The sequence below is a fragment of the Caretta caretta genome, chromosome 15 (assembly GCF_965140235.1).
Source record: "Caretta caretta isolate rCarCar2 chromosome 15, rCarCar1.hap1, whole genome shotgun sequence".
NCBI lineage: Eukaryota > Metazoa > Chordata > Testudines > Cheloniidae > Caretta > Caretta caretta.
Genome location: NC_134220.1, coordinates 2,649,871 through 2,665,577, shown reverse-complemented (window position 1 = coordinate 2,665,577; position 15,707 = coordinate 2,649,871). Strand labels below are relative to the sequence as shown.

General features: G+C 49.4%; 1 protein-coding gene across 1 annotated transcript in view; it reads left to right on the top strand.

Moving 5' to 3' along the window:
* The first annotated feature begins 10,579 nt into the window (after positions 1-10,579).
* RASAL1 (RAS protein activator like 1) overlaps positions 10,580-15,707 on the top strand; it is a 111,317-nt gene continuing 106,189 nt past the window's right edge. Inside the window, exon 1 of the mRNA XM_048822240.2 lies at positions 10,580-11,177. Coding sequence (XP_048678197.2) covers positions 11,113-11,177 — 65 coding nt within the window. The 5' untranslated portion in view covers positions 10,580-11,112. The remainder of the gene's footprint in view (positions 11,178-15,707) is intronic.

Sequence of the window (15,707 nt, the reverse complement as noted above, 5' to 3'; positions counted from 1 at the left end):
TGGGCCTCAGCCTGTACCACCTTTTTATAGATTTCATAACTGCTATTATTTACATATACACAAGATCGGGGCCCGATGAGGGCACAAACCCCTTCTTGGGATGCCAAGAGATAGTCCAAAGCCAGCCTGTTTTGGAGGGAAAACGTCCTGAGCTGCTGTACCTTTTTATTTAATGTTTTTACTGCTGACCCTAAATTACTAACCGAGTCCTCTAACTCTAAGGCCACTTTCTCAAGTACCATTTGCAGCCTTATAGTATAGCGGCCTATGCATGCCATGGCTGGCCCGGTAAACAGTGGCGCTATTCCCAGTACAGAGCACCCTACAAGCTTTTTGGTTGTGAGGGGATTCTTCATATTGCCCTTCAATGCTGTAGTTAGTCGCCGCAGGGGTTTTTTTTGTGACTTAACAGAGGTGTTTCAGGCATTTCTAATTTTTCCTTTGGACAGTGTGGCAGTTATGGAAAGATGAGGAACTTCATGAGCTATGTAACAGCTACCTGTCCAGTTGGCTGGCAGCACCTTGTAAGCCTTTCGGCCACATATAAAATAGTGACCCTGTAGGGCCCAGTAAGGACTGTTTTTAAGGGGATTTCTGGGATATTTAAGGCTGCTTTGGCTGCTTTTTTAAACAATTTTTATGCCCCTACGGGGGCATCTTATTTTTTTTTTGATTGGGTACAAGTGGGGGCATTTTTAATTGTGCTGTTTAAATTACACTCGCCATAGGGACCACTATAAACCCACCATTGGCTTGCTACATTGGAGATATTAACTGGACGGCAAGTTATATTTCCAAACTTTTTTTTTGTGGTAAGAGTATTTGTAAGAGTTTCCCTAAAAGGGGAGGAACCATTACACCCACACTGCTGGCCTCCCCTTTTGGTTTTTATTTAGTACCCATCAGCCCACTGTGTAATAACACAGGAGCTTTTTCCCACAGGACGCCCATAGGGATTAGATTGGTTTTAGGTAAACATAACACTTCCTCAGTGAGTACTGCAACTGAATACTCCTGGTCCTGATAGGTGGCTTGCTGTAAAGAGGTTTTATTCCAGAATGGCGAGTCTGGTTTTTTTTGCTTTTTGGTGGCGGCTAATTCTGCTAAGGTCAGGGGCAGCACGTCAAGAGGCATTCCCGTTTTGGGGGGACAGTGGAATTGGAGCACATACCCAGCAATTAGTCTGGTTTGTTAAATTAGCAACATGGTGCGCAAGCGAAACAAAGGAGTTATGCTCCCGATATGCACAATTTGGAAATACCAATACAACGAATAACAATGTTACCCAATTAACTACCACCAGAGTTTTTTTAACCCAGGGTCTCCAGTACCTGGGTGGGCCCATTTTAGCATTAAGGTGCCTGCTATTTGTGTCTTTTAAACAGTAGCTTTAGCCCGAGATTGTCACTAGATGAGGAGTCAGCAGGTTGGACGGTCCACTGTTCTGCTGACGAGGGGGCGGGTACTGACGAGAGTGATGGATTCAGTTCTTGTGTTCCTTAATTTTTGCTGCTGTATGGGAGATCAGCAGGACGGTATAGGGTCCTTTCCACTTTTTCTGGAGAGGCTCGTCTTTCCAGGTGCGAACAAGCACAGAGTCACCGGGCTGTAAGGAGGGGACGGGAGAGTCCAAGGGGAGAGGCTGGGAATCTTTGGTATACCTGTGAAGAGACAAGAGAACAGCAGACAGGGAACACATATACTGTGACAAAAAACCATTACCCAACTCCCATTCCCCTGACAGAACCGGGCTGCCATTCATAGGCCATGCCCTTTCAAACATAATTTCAAAGGGACTGAGCCCTAATCTACCCTTTGGGAGAACGCGGATACGGAGTAGGACGAGGGGCAAAGCATCAGGCCATCGCAGTGAGGCTTCTTGGCACACTTTTGAGAGATGCCGTTTAAGGGTCTGATTGGTATGCTCCACTACACCACTGGCTTGCGGTCTCCAGGGTGTATGGAGTTTCCAGGGGATCTGTAAGGCATGTGAGATGCTTTGAATGATTTTTGATGTGAAGTGTGTCCCGCTGTCAGATTCCATCCACAGGGGGAGTCCAAAGTGAGGAACGATCTCCTTAACAAACTTGAGGGCCACTGTTCTGGCAGTGCAGTTACAGCATGGGAAGGCTTCTGGCCATCCGCTGAACCGATCCACTATAACAAGGAGATATTTGAACCCTTGGGTCCGGGGAAACTCAGTAAAGTCTATTTGCCACACTTGTCCAGGGCCCGGAGTGGGTTCTAGGGCAGCTGGTGGCACAGGATGTCCCTGTCGGGGGTTATTCTTTTGGCAGACTAAGCAGTCCGCTTGTACCTGGGCAGCCAGGGATCGGAGTCCGGAAGTGATAAAATATTTTCCCATTAGTTGGATAAATGCTTCCCTGCCAGCATGAGTGGTTTGATGTAGTTTTTGCAGCACTGGCCGGATCAGGCCCTTTGGTAAGAGGACCTTCCCTTCTGGGGAATGGAGCCATCCCTCCTTTTCCCGGAGACTGAGTTTTTCAGTTAGCTGTCTCTCCTCCGCAGAATACTGAGGGGTTGGAAGCTCCCCTACTGATGGGATAAGGGCATTTATATGGGCGTTCTCAGTCTGAGGGGATGGCAGGGTGGCAGCATGCTTAGCCTCTCTATCTGCCTGGGCGTTACCTCTGGCCACATCTTGATCCTCCCTTTGATGGGCTTTACAATGTACCACCACCACTTCCGAGGGGAGTTGTACAGCTTCTAGGAGCCGGAGGATTTGGGGCCCATACTTGATTGGGGAGCCTTGGGCTGTCAGCATTCCCCTTTGCTTCCATAGGCCAGCATGAGCATGCAGCACACCAAAAGCATACTTTGAATCAGTAAAAATGTTGACCCGCTTTCCTTTTGACAGTTTAAGTGCACTGGTCAGGGCTATTAGTTCGGCAAGCTGGGCACAGGTCCCAGCAGGCAAACCTTCAGCTTCCACAGTGTCATGGAGGGTCACAACAGCATAACCAGCCCTCCTTTGCCCATCTATTACAGTACTGCTACCATCAGTGTACCACTCATAATTTGCATTTGGGAGGGGTACATCCTTTAAATCCGGACGGCTGGAGTACTGGACATTTATGATTTCTGAACAGTCATGTTTCTGTTCCTCTGTTTCTGGCGAGAGAGTGGCTGGGTAAAGGGAGGGGCAAGGCTGTAGGGTGACTTCAGAGTTCTCTAACAGCTTAGCCTGGTACTGAGCAATCCGAGCCTGGGTGAGCCAAAGCCCTCCCTTTGCATCCAATAAGGCTCGGATGGTATGGGGAGTATAGATTTGCATAACCCCTCACAATGTTAGCTTTTCCGCTTCCTTAAGCACTAGGGCAGTAGCTGCGACCGCCCGTAAACATGCCGGCCAACCCTTTGCAACCTGATCCAATTGCTTAGAAAAATAAGCCACGGGATGTCTCCATGCTCCTAACAGCTGTATGAGCACTCCTAGGGCCACCCCCCTTCGTTCATGTACATACAACTGAAACGGCTTAGAGAGATCCGGCAGGTCCAGAGCTGGGGCTTCCATCAATTTTTTTTTCAGGATTTTAAATGCCCTATCAGCCTCTGGGGTCCAATAGAAGGGGTCATGATCCCCTCCTTTTACACAAAAAGAAAAGGAGTACTTGTGGCACCTTAGAAACTAACCAATTTATTTGAGCATGAGCTTTTGTGAGCTACAGCTCACTTCATCGGATGCATACCGTGGAAACTGCAGTAGACATTATATACACAGAGACCATGAAACAATACCCCCTCCCACCCCACTGTCCTGCTGGTAATAGCTTATCTAAAGTGATTATTAAGTTGGGCCATTTCCAGCACAAATCCAGGTTTTTTCACCCTCCGCCCCCCCCCCCCCACACACACACAAAAAACACGGCTGTTACTCTGAAAGCTGTCCTTTTACACAGTCGTACAGGGGTTTAGCCCACAGTCCAAACTCTGGGATCCATATTCTGCAAAAGCCTGCCATACCCAGAAATGCCCTGAGCCGCTTACAATTATTTGGAGAGGAACTTGACAGATAGATTCCTTTCTTTTTTTTTTTTTTCGCTTGAACGCTGACGCTCCCCTTGCCTAAGCTGTAACCTGATCCCTCTCCACCTCAGACAACAGGGTTCTTAGGAGGATATTACAGTTATTTTAATTGGCTTGTGACTACTGAGGCACCCCTTAAAGACTGAAATAAACCTGCTTGCGTTTGTTGAGAATTTTTTAGCCTGTGTTTTAAAAGCTGCTAAGTTTATTGGATTGAATGGCACATGGGTGTAAACTTGCATAGTGGTAGCCTGACGTCTGTCTGCCCCTGGGCAAGCCACAACAGTTTCGGTAAGCAAAGGATAGAGTCCCACCGAGGGGGCAATTTTTGTAACCTGAGGCATTTTATCCTTATACGGTGGGGGTGTGGGGGCCGAAGGGGACACCGGCTCTGCCATTACAGTGGGGGTGGGGGTCTGGGGACTAACATTAGCTACTACCGAACTAGTTGGAGTTAAATTATAACTTTGCAGAATTATAGCTTTATTTTATTTTTTAAAGTTATAAACGCTTGTGCATACAAATATTTATTTTATTTACCCATTTATTGACAAAACAAAACTAATTGGAGGATTGTGTTGTAATTAATTGACCTTTTTGGTGGCTACTATTTTTGTTTTTTGAGTTGATATTGAGGCCAGTTAACTGTACAGAATTATTTTAATTGGCTTTTAGTTATTGGATTTGCACTAAATACCTTTTAGTTTGCTAGAATGCACTTTAGGGGCGTACAGCGTGCCCTAACCCCTGAGCTCTGTCCCTGTCCCATACCTACAGGGTAACTCTGGGCATCCCCAGGTTCTAACAGAGCATACAATTCGGATTTTAAAAGGTTTCCTACTTTATTTAAGGGACCGGTTCTTCACCGTGGCTTGCAGCTGCTTTTTCCCCATGTTTAAGGGACCGGTTCTTTACCGCTGTTTATAACTGCTTTTTTATTATATGAGTGCGTTGCACCGTTGTGCCCTCCGGGGTCGATTAAATTGCGTTTCCTTCGAGGCCCCCAATGAATTCACCGGTGCGCGCTGGGCGTCAGTTCTCACCGCAATCCTCGACCTCCAGGAGGAGTCCGGGCAAGGCTAAATTGAAGCCTCGTTGCCCACCCAGGGACGCCAAAAGCTGTTGCTGGCACCCAGTGCCAAGAGGCTAAACAACAGCTGAAGTTGGTTCGTTACCCGGTGTGCTACACCCAATAATTACAACGGGGTGGAGAAGCAGAAAAGTTTATTTGAAGCTTCAAAAAGGTGCAGGGAGATTTGAATTTCAAATCCTGTACACAGAGCAGGAAAAAGAAAAGGAGTACTTGTGGCACCTTAGAGACTAACCAATTTATTTGAGCATGAGCTTTCGTGAGCTACAGCTCACTTAAGTTACACAGGCTTTTTATACATTTTTTTTTTTAGTATACTTATTTAATAGCAAGCTGCCCCAAGTATTTATATAGCTAGCCAATTTAGTTCCCAGCTAGTTTTTTGGTTTTTTGTATTATTTGTTAAACTATATATAAAGCTGCTTTATTTAGCATTGTTTTTTTATATTTTTTTTGTCTGGCTTTGCTTAGTTTTAGGCAATTTGACTCTGCAACATATTGTTGCAGATTTTTAGTATAACTGCTGTGTATGCCTCCAGGCGGGGGGGTGAGGGGGCAAGGACACTTGGGCCTAGTATGCAGAGCTGCTGCGAGTGCCTTCAGGCAGGAGGGGGGCCAAGGACACCTGGGCCTAGTGCAAGGGGGCTTTATTGACACGTGTGGTTTTTTATCCCCTCGAGTTACCTAGTGGCCATGCCCCAGTGTCCCCAACACTAGTTTGGAATGTGAGGATGTGACTGTTCGCTTCCTAGCTTATGGCTGCCTCTGCTGCTTAGCCAAAGGCCTTAGCCTAAGAACAGGGCCTCAGACTGTCACAGTAAGAGAAGGCCCTTACACCAGCAGACAGTGATTTTGATTCTTTCTTTTATACCTCTAGAACTAGCCAAGTGATAAGAATACACCTAAATTCTTAAAGTACAGGCCTTTGCAGACAGGCCTGAATATCTATATCCTAACATGGGTTACCTAGGGAGGTGGTGGAATCTCCTTCCTTAGAGGTTTTTAAGGACCAGCTTGACAAAGCCCTGGCTGGGATGATTTAGTTGGTGTTGGTCCTGCTTTGAGCAGGGGGTTGGACTAGATGACCTCCTGAGGTCTCTTCCAACCCTGATATTCTACGGTTCTATGATTCTCAGCCTAGTGTCTTAAGCAGTGGGCTGGCCTTCCTCCCATAAATCACTGGGACAAACTAACAAGCCTGGCGCACTGCTGGCTTTGGTATTTATTATTAATCTCTAGTAGCAGTAATATTACCATAGGCATAGAAGCCCCAGTTATGGACCAGGGCGAGCCCTGTTCTTGACTCATCGCAGGTCTATGGCTGCATCCCTAGCCCATCTTAAAAATGCAGAGCGCTGTTCGCTGATTGCTTTTAAAGACTATTTCTACACCTGGAGAATGTTTGTTTGATTTAGAACCCATCCTGCTTATACATTGTGACATGTTAAGGAATCCTCATCCCCTGTTCTGTATTACATGGCATACTTGCACGCACAAATCTTTATCTGCGTTGATCATCCAGTGCCTTCTCATGACTGGATTGTCTCAGTTAAAGACACTTTCCACTGGAAACCTGCCTTTATTTCACTTTGGTCGCCTGGCGTGCTTACAAAAGGCCGCAGGTTTGGGGTGCTCAACCTGGTTCAATCGGAGTCTGATTTGTCAGACGTTCTGGGCATCCGGAGCGTCTGTGGATTCCTGCTGCAGTTGCTGGAGCTCAGGTCTAGATCCACAGAGGTATTTAGGCTCCTAACTGCCAAAGAAGGGGCCTGGGATTGGTAGCCACTTTTGAGAATCTGGGTCTTTGCATGGAATGCCCTGGACTGTTCTGCTGTTGGTGATTTCATCTCACGTCTGTGTCCTTCATCTAGAAAATGGGGAAATACAAAACTTGCTTAAAACAGAAAATGTGATTTATAAAGCCACAAAAATTGGCAGGGGGGAGATCCGGTGCAATGAAACAATTAACTTTCTTTTTTATTAACTAGAGTTCCAGTGGCTGGCATCCCTGTAACTGCAGTAGGGAAGACTGTCAGCACAAGTAGACTGTGCTGGGTCCATTACAGCAACCTAGAGATGTGAGCTGTATGCTGGGGATCGGGGCTGACAGGAACAGTAAGGTCCAAAATTTTGAAAGGTATTTAAGTGCCTAACTCCCATTGATTTCACCTAAATATCTTTGAGAATCAGAGCCTAAATGACTCCAGGTTAGATTCATCTCTGAATTTGGCTCTCTGACTTTAGGAAAGGAATATAAAGCAGGAGGAAAGGAACTAAGAAACAAACATCCTGTTTCATGCTTGGGTCCTTAGTCATAATTAATTACAGTGCGAATTGCAATGAGCATAAAATGCAATCTGGAAGAGTTGATTTTGAAAGAAAGATTTGTCAGTTTCTCACATGGCACCTGCTGCCCATTTGTAGACTTTGCTCTGTTTTGTTCTGCATCATTGCTGATGCAAGATATCTGTGTGTAAATAGAAAAGGAGGACTTGTGGCACCTTAGAGTCTAACAAATTTATTTGAGCATAAGCTTTTGTGAGCTACAGCTCACATCCGATGAAGTGAGCTGTAGCTCACGAAAGCTTATGCTCAAATAAATGTGTTAGTCTCTAAGGTGCCACAAGTACTCCTTTTCTTTTTGCGAATACAGACTAACACGGCTGCTACTCTGAAACCTGTGTGTAAATAGTTATAATCTCTTCATATCCGGATAGCTGTAGTTATACAGTGGCATACCAATCTAAGGTGCTGTATTATCATGGTAGTGAGCTGGAATGTGCCAAATGTATTGGGAAATCACTGGGCTGGGCTACTGACCGACAATGAAAACTCATCCACGGCTGTCTTCCAGGAATTCAGTAGGGAGACAAATAAGTTAAGTGCGTTTAGTCCAGGCATACACAAAGAACAGCTATGTGTTTTGAGTCTAAATACCTTCTCTAGGTAGAGAGAGCACAGTGTGTGCATCTCTCACAGGAACACGACTGCTGTCTCCAAAGACAGAGTTCTTAGCAATTTAAAAGTGCAGGACACAGAAACCCAGGGGGTTGCCAGTTCACAGATCTACACACTGTAGTACAAGGGGCCAAGCCTAATTCAATAGTTGGAGGAGTACTACGGAGGCAAAAATATATGTGAGCCTGATCCCTGCCATCAGACTGCAGCTGAGGTTGTAGGGAGGGACTCTCAGTGGAGCCATGCTGTCAGGGTGGGACAGGACCCTGACAGCAAAAGAAGGCAAGCCTTTCAGCAGGACCCATCCCCATGGATTCTGGTGATGTGTGGGGATGGGAGAGTTGCATCCCAAATGCCCCTTGGGATAGGGAAGACACGATGGACTCAGCTGTTACAAATACGAAGGGGAGGGAGGAAGCTTGTTAAGGCTGCTAGAGACACACAGACCCTCTGGTTCTCTCTGGCTCCCAGAATGACCAACACAGATGGTGATGCCTGGGGGCTCCAGGCATGGTCTCTTGAAGTCTGTTCTGGGTCACAGCAGCAGAGAAGAGACTTGGGGTTGCCCGCTACACCCCTTGCAGCCTTCACAGCCCCTCTGTCCTTCTTCCTTGAGGAGAAACTCTACCAGCTTAGCTTCTCAAGGTTTCCTGCCCCCATGGGAGGGGACGATCTGTCCCTTTAGCAATCAGCAATGACAGTGAAATCTATGGGACAGAGGGGTAGGAGTTTGTTCAGCTCTTCTAGTATTTATTAAGGTCTCCCCAAGGCTTGGCAGGAGGTTCCTTAATCAGGGTTTGCATTACAGACAAGATTGATATGAACTTCTGTTGGGCTGATCTGTCCCTGGCAGAGTTGGGTTTCTGACCACTGGTGTAATTTGCCACCGTGACCCTTGGCCCTGTATTAATTTGGGGCCCACTGGAGCCAGTGGGAGCCTTTCTATTGACTCCAATGGACTTTGGATCAGACTGTTGAGAGGATACTTGTAGAAGCTGCCTATTTACCCAGCTTCCATTCCCAGCACACACTCTTATAACATCCCCCCAGTTTTGCAGACCTGATGTAGGGGCAGGAAGAATTCAAGAGATAAAAATTACATTGAGACGCAGGGCTGATTCTCTCCCCTGGCCCGCTGCACTCCAGCGTGACTCCATGGACGCCCGTAGTTACTTCTCACTTACAGCGGGGTAAGCTGGCACTGAATCAGACCGGCAGAGTCCACCTGTCATCACTCAGCTCCAACACGCGGCAGATGGCAGAGTGGGAATGTGGAGGTGGGCAGAGGAGCTATTCTTCTGGTGGATTTATGAGTATCAGGTGCAGAGGCAGAGCGTATGGCTGTGAGAGAGCTGCGGAAACACTGGGACGGTGCACACCAAGGGTAATAACCCTCCCACTCCCTCGTACATACATCCCTGAACTTCCTCCATCATCATCATGGCCAATCTCAGCTGATCGAGAGCCATCCGGATTGATCTCCAACTAGGTCCTTAAGGCTGCACATTCCATCTGTGTCATCACTGGCGAGCGAGCTTATCGCCCCCCCCAAAGCTTTTGGTGCCCATGTGATCACTGGCTGCGTAGCCATATTCTTTAGTAAACAGACGTGGGCTTCCTCCCTTCTGGACCAAATTCTGTCCTCAGCAACTCCTTGTTAACGCAGGAAGAGCTTTGCTGGGATGACTCCAGTGTAACCAAGGGCAGAAACTGGCCCCTTTTTCTTGCAGAGAGGATAGTTTTTGAATAAGGTCTGAGCTGGGGACCTGGGTTCTGTTCCCAGCTCTGGCGGGTAACCTTGGGTAAGTCATGGCCTCGTCCTGTGCCTCAGTTTCCCCATCGGATAAATCCAGGATACTGATACTGCACAGAGGGGCTGTGCGGCTTTTTTAGACTTTATAAAGCAGCTTGAGATCCCTGGGGGGAAAGTGAGATGAAGTGGCATGGAGTTAGGCAGTGCCCAGTGAAACCCAAGAGGGGATGGGAAGAGCTAATGAGTGTTCTGCTGTTCCAGGCTGGGGTGGCATTTGGGATTTTGTTAATCCCTTCAAGGGTAATCAGTACAGTGCCAGCGTGTCTCAATCTCTCTGCTGGCTGCCAGCACCCAGGCAAAATGCTGGTGTGATGGCAAGCGCAGTCCCCATGCAAACTGCAGGCCAGGAGTGGGGCGAGTGAGTGGGCAGAGAGGTGGAAGTGTGCAGTCCTGCTACCAACCTGGCCCTGTCATTTTAAACCTGGGTGATTCCCCAGCCTTTGGAATACGAGCCCTGATTCTGTGCAGTGAGCCAAGCCCAGTCTGTGAGGGAGAGGCGCGTTTGCAGGCTGCTGCTGGCTGAGGCAGCTTGAAGCGCATGTGAATTCACTGAAGCTAACACAGGAGGGTGCAGAAGGGCACAGCTGCCCCCGCTCTGCTCCCCCTTTGGCTGGGAAGGGCGCATTTCCCCCTCGCTGCCGCTAGGAGGCAGGGGAGCTCCACTTGCCGGCTTCCGCCTGCTTAGGGGGCGCAGCTCTCCCCGAGCAACCGGTGGCTGCAGACACGATTCAGTCGCGGCCAGAGCTTTTCTTCTCCTCGAGCAGCAGCGGCTCCCGCGGCTTGCAGCGACCAGCGCGGGGGGAGAGGAGAGGAGAGGAGAGGAGAGGCGGGCGGGCAGGCAGCAGAGCCAAGCCAGGCAGCCTGCTTGCATGCCGGGCATGCACAGAGAAGCAGCGTGCGAGCTCTGAAGCGAGCCTGGCACAGCGAGCGGAGGCTTTGGCACTGGCTGGTCGGTTTCACCTGCCGGGCGTTGCGATGGCAAGACGCGTTTCTACGCGAGACTTGATTTTTGTCTAAACCAGCTGCTGCGCTGATCAGAGCCAGGCAGAAGCCAGAACCAAGGCAGGAGCAGGGCGCCCCAGGGCACAGAGCCCCGAGAGCCCCCCGGGTCCGACCCGTCCGCCGCCGCCGATGGTTGCCGGGGACGATCAGCCCCTCCGCTGAGAACAGACCCCGCTGTGGGGCGACCCTCGCTGGGCTGGGGATGGCCCGGAACACGTCCCTGCATTTCAGAGTGGTGGAAGGAAGGAGCCTGCCTGCCAAGGATGTGTGAGTTGGACTCCCGGGCTCGTTGTGGGATGTCCCGTCCGCAGGGGCGCTCCGCTGGGTCCCAGCGCGCCCAGAGCTCAGGGCGGGGCTGGCGGAGGCAGGGGCCGGGGTTGGAGCAACCCCCGGGTGCCGCTCCCCGGCCGGCCCCGTGTTGCTGGGTGAGGAATTTGGCCCCAGGGAGGCGTGCCTGGGGTGCCGAGTAGCTCTCGCCGCCCCGGGAAGCGCCTGCCTGATGCCTGGACTCCATTGCCAGGCAGGTCACTCCAGCTGCAGTCCCGTGGACTGAGGCACTCAGCGATTGCTGCCCCGTGCCTGGGGGCGGGGAGGGTAGTGGGGGGGCTCCTGGCTAGCAGGAGTAGATGTTCGCTTGTGGCGAGCCAGCCTATCGGCTCAAGACGCCCCCTCCATGCAGGGTGGCCTGGGGGACGCCCAGGCTGCCTCCCAGGGAGGAGAGGAGGAAATGGGCAGGAACAAGTCCAGGATGGAGGCGACCAGGTGCATGTCCAAATAAGAATTCTGGGCTTGCTCTTTCGCACTCTCCTGTCCCTTGGTTAATTTTGGCCTGGGTCAGAATCACTCTTCCAAATCTGAAGGTTGAAATGTGAACCCCTATTTGAATTTTGCAAATTGCCTGAGTTACTACGGGGGTGACCCTGACCCCGCAACCTGCGTACCAAACCCAGATCTGCAGCTGGCAGCGGGTCCCATCTGTAGGCGTGTGTCACTTCCACTGATGGGAGGCCACTGCCTCCTGCTGCTCGATTTTAGCTCTGGAGCTGGGCTGGGTGTGGGGAAGGGAAAATATGACTTGGTCCAGCAGTCTCCATCCTGAGCTCGAGTTACTGTTCTCACTTATCCATTCTGATTGATATCGATCAATAAATAATGGGATTGCAGCTGGCAGGTGTCAGCACGGTGATACATCGCAGAGTGGCACTCCCCGGGTGCTCTCAGATCCCCTCCCAGAGGCAGAGCAGGAGATGGGTTGCTTCCCCAGGTGTCTGCCCAATGCTTGGCTCCCATGTTGCATCTTTGGTGTGCAGATGTTGCTAGGATGATATTGACTCGAGGCAGTGATGTCTAGTAATTAGAATGGGGAGGCTGGGAGTTGGGTTCTATTCCCAGCACGGCTACTGGGTCATTCTGCTCATGTCACTGCCCCTCTCTATGCCTCAGTTTCTCCATATGTAAAAGAGAGGTAATGAGACTGCCCTACATCAAAGGGAGGCTGCAAGTATGGCTGAATGACTTGTCCAAAGCTTGGCGTGTGCGTGCTCCTTGGCTGGATGGCAGCAGAGAGATGTACAACGCCACACGCACTAGTCACATTTCTCCGTATACCCCGAAGCAGAGCACCCTGACACTTGCCATTGTCGAGCTGGAGAAACTCCTTCTGACCTGGGTTTTGGCATGAAGTCTCAAGGCCACTGCGGCACCGAGGTGATGCAGCTCCGTTGGGGTACATTAGGTCTTTGGTGCATGAGCACTTTTCACCAGCAGTTTCTGCACTGATTAAAGCCCAGCTAGGTCTGTATGCTAACTCCCCAAATGGTCTCCCCTGTTACTGAAGCTGCAGTTTAGGACTGGGAGAATGGGCAGGCTCCCTTGTCTCGATCTCACTATCAATTGTGCTGACTGTTCTTTGTATTCCAAAATCTGCAGGTCCATTGTCCACTGCCTGTCCTTTGCACGGCCATTTATTCCCATGTAAATCGGGGTAAACACGCTCCCAGGTCATATCTCTCCATCTATACACTTGAAAGGCGACAGTTGCACAGCTATGCGGCTGCAAGTGCTTCGGGGTAGGCAGTACCTACACCAACAGGAGGGGTTCTCCCGTCCTGATTGTAAATCCACCTTCCCCAGAGGTGGTAGCTGGATCAGCGGAAGAATTCGTCCGTCAACCTAGTGCTCTCTACACAGGGACGTAGGTCAGCTTAACTGTGTCACTCAAGGGTGTGGAATTTTCACACCCCGTAGCGACATAGCTGGGGCAATCTAATTGTCTAGTGTAGCCCAGCTCTTGGGCTGCTAACCAACAGTGGGCTTATTCCCCTCTTGCATACACTCTTGTAAATTGGGCGCTACATCCTGCAGTCTGAGCGCTCGACTCCCCATTTCCTAGTGGGTGTTAACACCAGTGGGAAGTCAGCAGAGTGGGTACAAAGTCCATCATTTGGATTTGGGAGCCATTTTGATTTTGTCAATTCTCACGATACTTGATGTTTTTGGATTTGGCAGGGGGGGGTGCGGGGGTCTTCAAGCCCCAGCTTCTGGAGTCATGTAAGAAGACACTTTCATTTAAAAAGGAAAATCAGTTTCTATCCTTCATGGTAGGTGTCATAACTACACATGACAGGGTAAGCCCCTGTCTGTGTACAGGGCTATAAAATCCCTCCTGGCCAGAGGCAACCTCCTGTTACCTGGAAAGGGTTAAGAAGCTCAGCTAACCTGGCTGGCACCTGACCCAAAGGACCAATAAGGGGACAAGATACTTTCAAATCTGGGGGGGGGGAAGGCTTTTGTTTGTGCTCTTTGTTTACGTGGTGGTTCTCTCTTGGGACTGAGAGAGGCCAGACAGAAATCCATCTTCTCCAACCCATCCCAATCCAAGTCTCCAATATTGCAACCAGCCTAGGTAAGCCAGGCAAGGTGGATTAGTTTACCTTTTGTTTTATGTGAATTTTCCCTGTGTTAAGAGGGAGGTTTATTCTGTAACTTTAAGGTTTTGCCCAGAGAGGGCTCCTCTGTGTTTTGAGTCTGAATACCCTGTAAAGTATTTTCCTTCCTGATTTTACAGAGGTGATTCTTTTACCTTTCCTTTTCTTCAATAAAATCCTTCTTTTAAGAACCTGACTGATTTTTCCATTGTTCCACGATCCAGGGGTTTGGGTCTTTGATGATTTTGTAACCAATTGGTGAGGATACTATTCTTAAGCCTCCCCAGGAAGGGTGTGTAGGGCTTGGGAGGATATTTTGGGGGAAGACGTCTCCAAGTGAGCTCTTTCCCTGGTCTTTGTGTAAGACGCTTGGTGGTGGCAGCATAGGGTTCAAGGCCAAGGCAAAGTTTGTACCTTGGGGAAGTTTTTAACCTAAGCTGGTAAGAATAAGCTTAGGGGGTCTTTCATGCGGGTCCCCACATCTGTACCCTAGAGTTCAGAGTGGGGAAGGAACCCTGACAGTAGTGGAAAAAAGCTTGTCAACATAGTGACAGCGCAACCTAGCAGCTCAGAAGCACAAAGCAACTTAGAACCACCCCCAAAAATGTAAGGGGGGGTTGTTTGCTTATTCTCATGATTTTTGAAAGCTTGGAGCTGACCATACTATGCAGCACACCCACAGTTTGCATGGTTCCAGATACCTGGCTAAGGGGAGGGCAGTGGGGAACCAGGGGCTATGCAGTGAAACTGGTGTGAGAAGAGAATTAACACAATGACATTTACAAAACCTCCCTGTCTATCTGAGGCCTGGTCTACACTTAAGGTTGACATAGGGCCGGTTGGCACGGGAAATTAGGTCCACTCAGCTATGTTGCTCAGAGGTGTGAAAAATCCATCTGAGCGCTGTAGGTAAGATGCCCTAAGTCCCCATGTTTACAGTGCTAGGACAGTGAAATAATTCCGTCAGTCTAGGTGCCACCTCTTGGGGAGGTGGATTCCTTGTGCCAAAGGGAGAAGCCCTTCTGTTGGCACAGGTAGTGTCTACCCTAAAGTGCTGCAGCTGTGTCACTGTAGCAATTCAAGTAGAGAAAAGCCCCTAGCTATGTTGCTCAGGGGTGTGAAATCCCAAGCAATGCAGCTATGCCAACCGAACCCTCAGTGTAGCCACAGCCCGGTCAACAGAAGAATGCTCCCCCCACTCGGGGAGGCAGTATTCCTACAGCCATGGAAAACGCCTTCTGTCACCGTAGGCTGCGTCTGCACTAGGGGCTTAGTATGGCCTAGCTGCACTGTTGCAATCCCCACAATGCAGACAAACCTTTAGGGTTTTATCCTGCGGCCCATCACCACGGTATCTGAACGTTTGGGTGTGTTAGGTTGACTTGTTTCAAAGTTTTTGTTGGTTCCTTGGTAGGGGCTTGTTAGGAAGGAATATCAGTATTGGGGTTTGAGGGCAGAAAGGGGGGTCAGTGTTGGAGATTTATTGGGTAAAAGGGGGTGATAAATTGTGAATCTTCTGTAATATTTTTATGACCCCAGATATGCCTTGATTTCCCCTATATTTTCCATGGCTACCTGGCAGGGTGTGAAGGAGGACTATTTGTTCTCACAGCATGCTAAAGCCTGGTCTACACTAGAAACTATGTCGCTGTGGGGTGAGAAAAATCCACACCCCTGAGCAGCATAGTTAAGCCAACCTAAGTTCCTGTGTAGACAGTGACAAAGCCCTGGCTGGGATGATTTAATTGGGGATTGGTCCTGCTTCGAGCAGGGGGTTGGACCAGGTGACCTCCTGAGGTCTCTTCCAACCCTAATCTTCTAGGATTCTATGGTGGAAGAATTCTTCCGTTGACTCAGCTGCCAGCTCTCG